We start from the raw sequence: 13,945 nt of genomic DNA on the forward strand, positions 1-13,945 counted from the left end.
TTTAACCAGTTTTAGAAACGTCAGTGTGTTTTCTATCCACACATACTAATCATATGCATATACTATATTCCTGGCATGAGTAGCAGGACGCTGAAATGTTGCACGATTTTTAACAGAATGTTCGAAAAAGTAGGGGGGAGGCTTAACAGATTTGGGTGGCCAATAAGATCTAGTTGAAAGCCATGCCTCCTGAAAATAACCTAAGGATTACATAAAAAAGACCCAGCTGCTAGGTCAACCCAGCATAACGGTAAGAAATGCACAACTGATGGTTATATTAAACCATGTTTGTGTAATACCAACTACCAAACCTATTGCGTTATTCACATAACACAACTGGCTGGGTTAAAACAACCCACTGTAAAGTATTTAACCATCGCTGGGTTAATAAATAACCCAAATTGGGTTGTTTTTAACACAGCATTTTTAGAGTGAGGATAAAAACTATATGGAATGGAGCTAAGGCACAGGCAAAATCCAAGAGGAAAACCTTTCCAGCAGACACTGGAAGACAAATTCACCTTTCAGCAGGACAATAACCTAAAACACAAGGCCAAATCCACCCTGGAGTTGTCTACTATGACAGTGAATGTTCCTGATTGTCCGAGTTACAGTTTTGATTAAATCTGCTTGAAAATCCATGGCAAGATTTAAACATGTCTGTATAGCAATGAACAACAATTTGGCAGAGCTTGAATAATTTTGGAAATAATAAAAAGGTACATATTGCACAATCCAGGTGTGCAAAGGTCTTAGAGACATAGTTCCACCATTTTAGTGGACCAAAAGTCCAAAAATATTTGGTCCCATATTCATAGCACACAATGACTACATCAAGCTTGTGACTACACATTTGTTGGATACATTTGCTGTTTGTTCTGGTTGTGTTTCAGATTATTTTGTGCCCAATATAAATGTATGGTAAGTAATGTATTGTGTCATTTGGAGTCACTTTTATTGTAAATAATAATATAATATGTTTCTAAACACTTCTACATTAGTGTGGATGCTACCATGATAATGAATAATCCTGAATTAATCATGAATAATGGTGAGTGAGTAATTTCACACACATAAATATCACACCCCTAAGACATGCTAACCTCTCACCATTGCAATATGAGGGGAGGTTAGTTTTTGATGGGTATGATATTTATGCCTCTGTAACTTTCTCCGTCATTGTATCATTTCAAATACACAGTTCTGGAGTATAGAGCCAAAATAACAACACATTTGTCACTGTCCCAATACTTCTGAAGTTTACTGTATATGTGTGTTGACTGTGATAAGGGCACAACTCACAAACAGACACACACGCACAGACACGCACAAAATACAGAGATACTGTAATGTACATTTGTGACTGAAGGTATTTGAAATGGCTGGAGGGGGAGTTAATTAAGGTTTACACGACATGTCAGTGTGCACTATGTACAGATGCTGGATTATCAATGACTGTCTGTTCCTCCTTTAAGTGTGATTTCCTTCCGTCATTTGCCAGTGTGAGAGATAAAAACAAATAGGCAAAATATTTTTTCTGTCCAAATTATGCAAGTACAAAACCATGCAGTCAGCAAGTTACACATCTCCCACTCCTTTCCCCTACATCATTCACATAAGCAGAATAATCTGACATTGATATTTTCAACAGGCTGATAAAATTTGTCTTGCAAATGATCAAGGGATGAATGCGACAAGAAGCAATGTGTGGGTTCAATTCCAACAGGGCCCATTCAGAGTCAAAGCTGGGAAAGTTAGTTGACGATAGTGGTGGCAGATAGAGAAAGTAGCTGCTGAAAAGGCAGTAAGAGGATTAAAGATGCATTACCTGTGTTCAGATTCATGGATGGAGAAGATGACTCCTGATGTGGAGTACTTCTGCTGGATGGAGGCCAGGAAGGTAAATTCACTTTTACTCCTGAAGAGCTGCACCACCTTCTCTGTGATGTGGGCCGGTGCGTGGACTGCTCTGCCCACATCTGGGGGATGAGAGAGAAAGAACAGCAATCAGGGAACCGCATGTTTTCTGCTTTCATAGTCGACGAGTCGACATCCTGTGTGCCTACTAAGGTTCAGGCTTCACCAAGTAGGGGAAAAGAAGACAGAAGAGTGATTGTGTCCCAAATGGCAACATGTTCGCAATGTTGTGCAATACTTTTGACCCGGGTGAATAGGGTCATTTGGGACACACAGAGACACACAATGTCTGAGGCAGGGCCTGAAACACTGCTAACTGCTACATTTTTTCAAGGGGTATGACTGCAGTCCCTGGTTCGAATCCAGACTGCATCATATCTGGCTGTGATTGGGAGTTCCATAGAGCGGCACACAATTGGCCAGTGTCGCCCAGGTTTTGCTGGGGGAGCAGTCATTGTAAATAAGAATTTGTTCTTAACCTCTCTAGGATAGGGGGACAGTCGCGTCCCACTTGGCCAAAAGCCAGGGAAAATGAACAGTTGCAAATTAAAATAAAATGATATAAAAATCAAATCAAATTAAATTTACATTTACATTTACATTTAAGTCATTTAGCAGACGCTCTTATCCAGAGCGACTTACAAATTGGTGCATTCACCTTATGACATCCAGTGGAACAGCCACTTTACAATAGTGCATCTACATATTTTAAGGGGGGGGAGGGGGGGGTGAGAAGGATTACTTTATCCTATCCTAGGTATTCCTTAAAGAGGTGGGGTTTCAGGTGTCTCCGGAAGGTGGTGATTGACTCCGCTGTCCTGGCGTCGTGAGGGAGTTTGTTCCACCATTGGGGAGCCAGAGCAGCGAACAGTTTTGACTGGGCTGAGCGGGAACTGTACTTCCTCAGTGGTAGGGAGGCGAGCAGGCCAGAGGTGGATGAACGCAGTGCCCTTATTTGGGTGTAGGGCCTGATCAGAGCCTGGAGGTACTGAGGTGCCGTTCCCCTCACAGCTCCGTAGGCAAGCACCATGGTCTTGTAGCGGATGCGAGCTTCAACTGGAAGCCAGTGGAGAGAGCGGAGGAGCGGGGTGACGTTAGAGAACTTGGGAAGGTTGAACACTAGACGGGCTGCAGCGTTCTGGATGAGTTGTAGGGGTTTAATGGCACAGGCAGGGAGCCCAGCCAACAGCGAGTTGCAGTAATCCAGACGGGAGATGACAAGTGCCTGGATTAGGACCTGCGCCGCTTCCTGTGTGAGGCAGGGTCGTACTCTGCGGATGTTGTAGAGCATGAACCTACAGGAACGGGCCACCGCCTTGATGTTAGTTGAGAACGACAGGGTGTTGTCCAGGATCACGCCAAGGTTCTTAGCGCTCTGGGAGGAGGACACAATGGAGTTGTCAACCGTGATGGCGAGATCATGGAACGGGCAGTCCTTCCCTGGGAGGAAGAGCAGCTCCGTCTTGCCGAAGTTCAGCTTGAGGTGGTGATCCGTCATCCACACTGATATGTCTGCCAGACATGCAGAGATGCGATTCGCCACCTGGTCATCAGAAGGGGAAAGGAGAAGATTAATTGTGTGTCGTCTGCATAGCAATGATAGGAGAGACCATGTGAGGTTATGACAGAGCCAAGTGACTTGGTGTATAGCGAGAATAGGAGAGGGCCTAGAACAGAGCCCTGGGGGACACCAGTGGTGAGAGCGCGTGGTGAGGAGACAGATTCTCGCCACGCCACCTGGTAGGAGCGACCTGTCAGGTAGGATGCAATCCAAGCGTGGGCCGCGCGGGAGATGCCCAACTCGGAGAGGGTGGAGAGGAGGATCTGATGGTTCACAGTATCGAAGGCAGCCGATAGGTCTAGAAGGATGAGAGCAGAGGAGAGAGAGTTAGCTTTAGCGGTGCGGAGCGCCTCCGTGATACAGAGAAGAGCAGTCTCAGTTGAATGACTAGTCTTGAAACCTGACTGATTTGGATCAAGAAGGTCATTCTGAGAGAGATAGCGGGAGAGCTGACCAAGGACGGCACGTTCAAGAGTTTTGGAGAGAAAAGAAAGAAGGGATACTGGTCTGTAGTTGTTGACATCGGAGGGATCGAGTGTAGGTTTTTTCAGAAGGGTGCAACTCTCGCTCTCTTGAAGACGGAAGGGACGTAGCCAGCGGTCAGGGATAAGTTGATGAGCGAGGTGAGGTAAGGGAGAAGGTCTCCGGAAATGGTCTGGAGAAGAGAGGAGGGGATAGGGTCGAGCGGGCAGGTTGTTGGGCGGCCGGCCGTCACAAGACGCGAGATTTCATCTGGAGAGAGAGGGGAGAAAGAGGTCAGAGCACAGGGTAGGGCACTGTGAGCAGAACCAGCGGTGTCGTTTGACTTAGCAAACGAGGATCGGATGTCGTCGACCTTCTTTTCAAAATGGTTGACGAAGTCATCTGCAGAGAGGGAGGAGGGGGGAGGGGAGGAGGATTCAGGAGGGAGGAGAAGGTGGCAAAGAGCTTCCTAGGGTTAGAGGCAGATGCTTGGAATTTAGAGTGGTAGAAAGTGGCTTTAGCAGCAGAGACAGAGGAGGAAAATGTAGAGAGGAGGGAGTGAAAGGATGCCAGGTCCGCAGGGGAGGCGAGTTTTCCTCCATTTCCGCTCGGCTGCCCGGAGCCCTGTTCTGTGAGCTCGCAATGAGTCGTCAAGCCACGGAGCGGGAGGGAGGACCGAGCCGGCCTGGAAGATAGGGGACATAGAGAGTCAAAGGATGCAGAAAGGGAGGAGAGGAGGGTTGAGGAGGCAGAATCAGGAGATAGGTTGGAGAAGGTTTGAAGCGGGGGAGAGAGAGCGAAGGTTGGGACGGCGCGATACCAAGTAGGGGCAGTGTGGGAAATGTTGGATGAGAGCGAGAGGGAAAAGGATACAAGGTAGTGGTCGGAGACTTGGAGGGGAGTTGCAATGAGGTTAGTGGAAAAACAGCATCTAGTAAAGATGAGGTCGAGCGTATTGCCTGCCTTGTGAGTAGGGGGGAAGGTGAGAGGGTGAGGTCAAAAGAGGAGAGGAGTGGAAAGAAGGAGGCAGAGAGGAATGAGTCAAAGGTAGACGTGGGGAGGTTAAAGTCGCCCAGAACTGTGAGAGGTGAGCCGTCCTCAGGAAAGGAGCTTATCAAGGCATCAAGCTCATTGATGAACTCTCCGAGGGGACCTGGAGGGCGATAAATGATAAGGATGTTAAGCTTGAAAGTTAAATCACACAGGTAAGATACTAAATTAAAGCAACACTCGTTGTGAATCCAGCCAACATGTCAGATTTTAAAAAGGCTTTTCGGCGAAAGCATAAGATGCTACTATCTGATGATTGAACAACAGTAAACAAAGAGGAGCATATTTCAACCCTGCAGGCGCTACACAAAACGCAGAAATATAAATCATGCCTTACCTTTGATGATCTTCTTTTGTTTGCACTCAAATATGTCCAATAAACATCACAAATGGTCCTTTTGTTCAATTAATTCCGTCCATAAATATCCAAAATGTCAATTTATTTGGCGCGTTTGAGCCAGAAAAAAAACAGCTTCCAATTTGCGCAGTCACTACAAAATATCTCAAAGGTTACCTGTAAACTTTGCCAAAACATTTCAAAATACTTTTGTAATACAACTTTAGTTATTTTTAAACGGTAATAATCAATCAAATTGAAGACTCTGTTTTCAATACAGGAGGATCACAAATTAACGCTACTTTTCAAGTCTTGACCAACTGTCATAAGTGTTACCCTGTTCCAAGATGGCCGTACTTCTTCATTGCACAAAGGAATAATCTTAACCAAATGTCAAAGACTGGTGACATCCAGTGGAAGCGGTAGGAACTGCAAACAAGTGCATAATAAATATTGTTTCCCCATGAGAGCTCATTGAGCAGACAGTGACCTCAAAAATAAATAATTCTGAATGGTTAGTTGTCACGTAGAGTAGGCCAGAAGGCTAAACTGGATAACCTAACCTCTATCAAAATAAAAAGATGGCGGAACCGCAAAAGTTCTTCTGTGCAAAGGTGTTTATTTACAAGTGATTCCGGAACAAAAAAACAACAGTACTGCCATCAACGTCTACCTTATGGGACAGCTTAAAAACAATGCTGCCCTATCCACAGCTCAATCCAAAACAAAAACCTCCCCATGACTGAAAGAGAGGCTCCTTTTGTAGGGCTAGCCCCTCCCCTCAGAACAATTAACTCTAATTAATTAATCAATTAACAAAACAAACCTACATTTTCCATGAACTACACATACTAAAGGATATACATTGCAACACGGTTTTAAACAATATCACAACATAACATTTACAACATTACATCACTACTGACAATATCTTTCAATAAGCCCATATGCATTAATGAGCCATTTGGGACAAGCACTATAAAGCCAACCCAATTCCCTTAGCTCGGGTCATTTTCCAGCATACCCGGAAGCTACAGAGATGGAGAGAGAGGAACAGAACAAACAAACAATGCGCTCATCCACAACATTGATAAGTACAATAATTATTGTATCTCTCAAATATGAACACTGACAGGTGTTAAATGCATGCACCAACACAGAAGTTAATTTGTGTGTCGACCCACATTATTAACTTATCTTATAATGGCGCAGGGAGGAGTGAAGAATATGTGTGTGCGTTAAAGAACCAAATGCTGCCCGCGACCAGTGACTGACTTCTACGTCACATTAGACCTCAGCGTTTTGCCTGCTACATACTGTAAGTTCTGTTATGCTCACAGACATGATTCAAACAGTTTTAGAAACTTCAGAGTGTTTTCCATCAAAATCTACTAATAATATGGAGATGAGTAGCAGGCAGTTGAATTTGGGTATGCATTTCATCCGGACGTGAAAATTCTGCCCCTGGTCACCAAGATGTTTTAACCAATTAAGCTAAATAGCCTCCTCGTTGGTCAAAGTAGTGCACTATATATAGGGAATAGGCTCATTTGAGACAGTGGCCATGTGTGAATACGAATACTAGTGTTCTAAATAGTAGGCATGTAATAATGTATGCAACAATAGTTTTATAGTATGTGAAACTTTGAAAATTGAGTATGCTTTAAATGCCAGGATGTTATACTCATTTTGGCTTTTAATCTAGAAATCGCTGAACCTTTTTGAGGAAGTAAATCATCTTTTCAGAGCCACATGTTTTATTTTTTATTTTTTTATTTCACCTTTATTTAACCAGGTAGGCTAGTTGAGAACAAGTTCTCATTTGCAACTGTGACCTGGCCAAGATAAAGCATAGCAGTGTGAACAGACAACACAGAGTTACACATGGAGTAAACAATTAACAAGTCAATAACACAGTAGAAAAAAGGGGGAGTCTATATACAATGTGTGCAAAAGGCATGAGGTAGGCGAATAATTACAATTTTGCAGATTAGCACTGGAGTGATAAATGATCAGATGGTCATGTACAGGTAGAGATATTGGTGTGCAAAAGAGCAGAAAAGTAAATAAATAAAAACAGTATAAAAACAGTATGGGAATGAGGTAGGTGAAAATGGGTGGGCTATTTACCAATAGACTATGTACAGCTGCAGCGATCGGTTAGCTGCTCAGATAGCTGATGTTTGAAGTTGGTGAGCGAGATAAAAGTCTCCAACTTCAGCGATTTTTGCAGTTTGTTCCAGACACAGGCAGCAGAGTACTGGACCGAAAGGCGGCCGAATGAGGTGTTGGCTTTAGGGATGATCAGTGAGATACACCTGCTGGAGCGCGTGCTACGGATGGGTGTTGCCATCGTGACCAGTGAACTGAGATAAGGCGGAGCTTTACCTAGCATGGACTTGTAGGTAAATGACCATGTGTTTGAGACCAGTTTATATTCAGCTGATAATCAGATAAGGATACTTGCTGTACCTAAATTAACAAATGGCGTGAATCAACACAGTTTTGCATTAGATTACGCATTCTAATGATGGGTGAGCTTAGCTAGAATCTTGAAATTTGTTGTCTACTGAATTTGTTTTTACTAAAGCGTAGGCTATGTTCTAAATAGTACGTAGTACAATTACTACATAATAGGACTGCAGTGCATTCGGAAAGCATTCAGAAAGTATTAATTCAGTCAATTTTAGAATAAGGCTGTAATGTAACAAAAGGTGGAAAAATCAAGGGGTCTGAAAACTTTCCGAATGCACTGTGTAGTTTTAGTAGGCAGTAGTTCAGATAGATTTTGGATATGGCCAGTGTGTCCCTCTACAGAGTGTCTACTGCTATGGTGCCCTGATGAGATGATGACTCAAGCAGAAGAGAAGGAATCCTGCCAATGTAGTGAAAAACTGTCTGATACTGATGGAGTCCCTCCTTTTTAGGCCAATGTCTGAGTCACCAGCATCACATACGAATCCAGCTGGCCAGACACTAATGTATCACTAATCTGAGGTGTCTCAGAGGAGGAGTGCTGATTTAGGATCAGTTTAGCCTTAGATCACAATAAATAAGATTAAATGGACAGGGGGGAGCTGATGCTAAACCAGCTTGATACATACGGCCCCTGGTCCTTTAGTCAATGAATGTCTGTGAGACAAGAAATCTAAACAAGGAATCCAACTCTGAAAGAATTGTAGAGTGAGACAGTGTCAGATTGAATATATTGTAATCCCACCACAAATGTCAGCCAGTTTTGAACGTGTGTTAAGGGAATTTTTATCAATAATGACTAATTATGTATACATTTCAATCAGGACTGACTAATCAGAGTAATATTATGTTACTGTATATGTACTAATCAGAATACTATTATGTTAACATGAAGTTTCTTTTTAACCTTAGTACTGAATATAATGTGTGTAAATATAATCAAGAATTAGAACAATGACTGTCTGTACCTTTGTAGAAATGAATGAATTTATAGCCAGACTGGCTAGAAGGCTTATCTACACAGGCTGGCCTTGGCTCGGTCATAAATGATCTAAATAGGGAGAGACGATGTGAGAACCATACAGCCATTGTACTGGAGCGGAGATGAGACGGACTAGTACTAAAACTAATGATGTCATTTTCAGTTTATAACCTGTGGTAAAATGTATAATGGGCAGTACTCTCGTGAATAAACGCTGCTGATTGACTTTAAGACTGGGCTCTGTCCATTTTATACAAATAAGAGTCATACAAATTCTTATGAATTGACAGAGTGTTTACCGTAATTGCTGGACTATTAAGCGCACCTGAATATAAACCACACCCACTGAATTATAAAAAAAAATGTATTTTGTACATAAATAAGCCGCACATGTCTATAAACCGCAGGTGGCTACCGGTACATTGAAACAAATGAACTTTACACAGCCTTTAAACGAAACAAATGAAACAGTGGCCTACCAAGAAAGTCATTGGTCACTATCTTCCTCCTCCTGTGCACTGAAACCACTGAAGCCATCTCCTTCGGTGTTGGAGTTGAATAGCCTCAGAATTGCTTCATCCGATGTTGGATCGTTTTCATTGTCGCTCTCGTCACTTTCATCCGGAGGCAAATACCCCGCTGAGCTCATGCTGCCCCTTCAACACGCAGCAGTCCAGCCTTTCAAAACCCGTTGATGATAGTGGATTTTTTGACAATGCTCCACGCTGTCAGAACCCACTGGCAGACTTGACCATAAGTTGCTCTTTTTTAGTGAAGGATTTCTCCCCACTTGTCATCCAAACCTCCCACTGAACAAGGAGCGCCACCTTAAATGCACGATTTACACAGATGTCGAGTGGCTGCAAATACTTTAGGCCATCTGCTTTTCTTCCCTCTGAAAGCTGTTGTTGTCTTTTTGCACTGAGTCAGTTCCTCATGCTGCTTTCCAACGTCTTATCATCGACCCATTAAGGCCAAGCTCCCGTGCAGCAGCTCTATTTCCTTTTCCAACAGCCAGATCGATCGCCTTCAACTTTAAAGCTGCATCATATGCATTTCTTTGTGTCTTTGCCATGATAAGGGTGACAAAATTACTACCGTAATCAGAATGATGGGAAGTTTTAGTGCGCTCGATTTACGTCACATTATGTGACGGTGCTCAGTTTTTTGGCGGCATGAATCTTGTGAAAGCGGGATCCATAAATTAATCGATAAATTAATCCAGAAATTAGCCGCGCCATTGTATAAACCGCAAGGTTCAAAGCGTGGTAATAAAGTAGCGGCTTATAGTCCGGAAAATACGGTAATTTTAATTGGGTATTAAAACAGCAGAATTTAATTCCTGCAACAACGTGATTGCAAACATTTCCTCACATACAATCCTACCTCACGAACTGGTCCCACTACATCTCCCTTAACCCCTTACACTTGTGGGAATCAGCCTATATGGATAGGGCTAAATTGAAATTGTCCCATCTGCTCCGGCTCCCCCTCTCTGGCGCTCGACGTCGCCAGACTGCTCATCATTTGTCACCATCGTTACGCACACCGGTGCGTCATCGGTCTCACCTGGAATCCATCACTTCATTTATTCCTCCCCTATATCTGTCACTTCCTCAGTTTCATCCCCAGGTCTGCATTGATATTGTTTTGTTTCTATTATCCAGAAGCTGGTCTTGTTTAGTTTCATGTCTATTTATTATGAATTCCTCATGCTGTACTTGCTTCCCACCTCCCAGCTTCTGTGGTTACGGAACCGTTGAAATGTTTGTTACAGAATAAAAATTAAAAGCACATGCATAACCATGATAGCAATTAAAAGGGAGACGTTTAGAGATTATGTGACAATTAAAGATGACAGAAAGTTCACTTGACAGAATAAAAATTAAAAGCACATGCATAACCATGATAGCAATTAAAAGGGAGACGTTTAGAGATTATGTGACAATTAAAGATGACAGAAAGTTCACTTGACACAAGACTGAATCCTGTTTGATGTGCATTTTACATCTAGTGTGCTTATGCAGCATTTGTTGATAATGAAATCTAAAAAAAACGCTGATATATTTAGTAACATGCAAAGAATGTTTTGGGAAAATGTGGGACATTTTTGTATTTATATGGATCCCGATTAGCTGATGCCAAAGCAGCAGCTACTCTTCCTGGGGTCCAGCAAAATTAAGTCAGTTTATACAATTTTAAAACATTACAATACATTCACAGATTTCACAAAACACTGTGTGCCCTCAGGCCCTTACTCCACCACTACCACATATTTACATGACTGTGTGTGTGTGTGTGTGTGCGCATGTGTCTGTGCCAATGTTTGTGTCGCTTCACAGTCCCCGCTGTTCCAAGTAGTTTTTTCATCTGTTTTTTTTAAATATAATTTTACTGTCTGCGTCAGTTACTTGATGTGGAATAGAGTTCCATGTAGTCATGGCTCTATGTAGTACTGTGTGCCTCCCATAGTGTGTTCTGGACTTGGGGACTGTGAAGAGACCTCTTGTGGCATGTCTTGTGGGGTATGCATAGGTGTCTGATCTTTGTGCCAGTAGTTTAGACAGACAGCTCGGTGCATTCAACATGTCAATACCTCAGAAATAAAAGTAGTGATGAAGTCAATCTCTCCTCCACATTCAGCCATGAGAGATTGACATGCATAGTTGAGTTGAGGTTTCGGGTTTAGTGAGTGTTTTGTTTCAAATATAATGCTTGCCACCCACTCTTATTCCTTGCCACCCACTCTGAAATGAACTGCAGCCCTTTGTTGAGTGTTGCAGTCATTTCAGTCGCTGTAGTAGCTGATGTGTATAGTGTTGAGTCATCTGCATAACTAACTGCAACCCTTTGTTGAGTGTTGCAGTCATTTCAGTTACTGTAGTAGCTGACGTGTATAGTGTTGAGTCATCCGCATACATAAAAACTCTGGGTTTACTCTAAGTCAGTAGCATTTCGTAAGTAAAAATTTTAAAAAGCAACGGACCTAAATGGCTACCCTGGGGAGTTCCTGATTCTAACTGGATTATATTTGATAGGCTTCCATTAAAGAACACCCTCTGTGTTCTGTTAGACAAGTTACTATTTATTCACATTATAGCAGGGGGTGTAAAGCAATAACACATAACACATAACACATATAACACATATAACACATATATTTGTCCAGCAGCAGGCTAAGATCGATAATGTAAAATGCTGCACTGAAGTCGAACAAGACAGCCCCCACAATCATTTTATTATCAATTTCAGTGCTGTGCTAGTTGAGTGTCTGTCATGTATTGTATTGTCATGTCTTGTCCCTGTGCTTTCTCTTCTCTTCGTTTCCCCCTGCTGGTCATATTAGGTTTCTTTCTCTCTCTTTATCCCTCTCTCTCTCTATCGTTCCGTTCCTGCTTCCAGCTGTTCCTCATTCTCCTAACGACCTCGTTTACTCTTTCACACCTGTCCCCTATTTTGCCCTCTGATTAAGTCTCTATTTCTCTCTCTGTTTCTGCTTCTGTCCTTGTCGGATTCTTGTTTGCTGTTTGCTTTGCCTTTGTTCAGTCCAGTTGTATTCTGCCTCGTCATCAGATACTGCGTGTGAGCAGGTGTCTCTATCCTCTACGGCCCGCGCCTACCCGAAGGGACCTGCAGTCTGTTGCCGCTAGCCCTGCAACTCTCCTCAACAACTAGAAGGGGGACTCTCCTGTTAAACTAGAGGATTTGTGTTTTCCCTGTTTGGACTTCCCCTGTAATGATTGAGGATTTATGTTTTCCCTGTTTGGACATTAAAAGACTGTGTTTCCGTTATATCGCTTTTGGGTCCTCACTCACCTGCATAACAGAAGAATCCGACCAAGAATGGACCCAGCGATTTCGGATTCTCTCTACTCAGCCGTCGAGTTCCAGGGAGCGATGCTAGGCAGACACGAACAGGAATTGTCTGCTGCTCGACATGCCGTTGAGACCCTGGCCGCCCAAGTCTCCGGCCTCTCGGAGGATATTCACAATCTCCGCCTCGATCCACCGGTTACCTCCTGGGCTTCCGGGTCTCCGGAGCCCAGAATTAATAACCCACCGTGTTACTCTGGGGAGCCCACTGAATGTCGCTCGTTCCTTACCCAGTGTGATATTGTGTTCTCTCTCCAGCCCAACACGTACTCCAGGGGTACTGCTCGTATCACCTACGTCATATCTCTCCTTACTGGACGGGCTCGTGAGTGGGGCACGGCTATCTGGGAGGCAAGGGCTGAGTGTACTAACCAGTATCAGAACTTTAAGGAGGAGATGATACGGGTTTTTGATCGTTCTGTTTTTGGGAAAGAAGCTTCCTGGGCCCTGTCTTCCCTATGTCAAGGTAATCGATCCATAACGGATTACTCTGTAGAGTTTCGCACTCTTGCTGCCTCCAGTGACTGGAACGAGCCGGCGTTGCTCGCTCGTTTTCTGGAGGGTCTCCACGCTGAGGTTAAGGATGAGATTCTCTCCCGGGAGGTTCCTTCCAGCGTGGATTCTTTGATTGAACTCGCTATTCGCATAGAACGACGGGTAGATCTTCGTCACCGAGCTCATGGAAGAGAGCTCGCGTTAACAGTGTCCCCCCTCTCCGCATCACTACCATCTCCCCCCACTGGCTCAGGTGTTGAGCCCATGCAGCTGGGGGTATTCACATCTCGACTAAGGAGAGGGAACGGAGAATCACCAACCGCCTCTGCTTCTATTGCGGTTCTGCTGGACATTTTGTCATTTCATGTCCAGTAAAAGCCAGAGCTCATCAGTAAGCGGAGGGCTACTGGTGAGCGCTACTACTCAGGTCTCTCCATCAAGATCCTGTACTACCTTGTCGGTCCATCTACGCTGGACCGGTTCGGCAGCTTCCTGCAGTGCCTTGATAGACTCTGGGGCTGAGGGTTGTTTTATGGACGAAGCATGGGCTCGGAAACATGACATTCCTCTCAGACAGTTAGGGGAGCCCACGCCCATGTTCGCCTTGGATGGTAGTCCCCTCCCCAGTATCATATGTGAGACACTACCGTTAACCCTCACAGTATCTGGTAACCACAGTGAGACCATTTCCTTTTTGATTTTTCGTTCACCTTTTACACCTGTTGTTTTGGGTCATCCCTGGCTAGTATGTCATAATCCTTCTATTAATTGGTCTAGTAATTCTATCCTATCC

General features: G+C 43.7%; 1 protein-coding gene across 2 annotated transcripts in view; it reads right to left on the reverse strand.

The window, feature by feature from the left end:
* The window catches only part of LOC124035930 (protein kinase C-binding protein NELL1-like), a 467,070-nt gene that overhangs the window by 385,257 nt on the left and 67,868 nt on the right, over window positions 1-13,945 (reverse strand). For both annotated transcript variants that reach the window (XM_046349864.1, XM_046349863.1), the window contains exon 3: window positions 1,829-1,979. In XM_046349864.1, coding sequence (XP_046205820.1) covers window positions 1,829-1,979 — 151 coding nt within the window. The remainder of the gene's footprint in view (window positions 1-1,828; window positions 1,980-13,945) is intronic.

The sequence above is a fragment of the Oncorhynchus gorbuscha genome, linkage group LG05, assembly GCF_021184085.1.
Source record: "Oncorhynchus gorbuscha isolate QuinsamMale2020 ecotype Even-year linkage group LG05, OgorEven_v1.0, whole genome shotgun sequence".
Taxonomy (NCBI): Eukaryota; Metazoa; Chordata; class Actinopteri; order Salmoniformes; family Salmonidae; genus Oncorhynchus; species Oncorhynchus gorbuscha.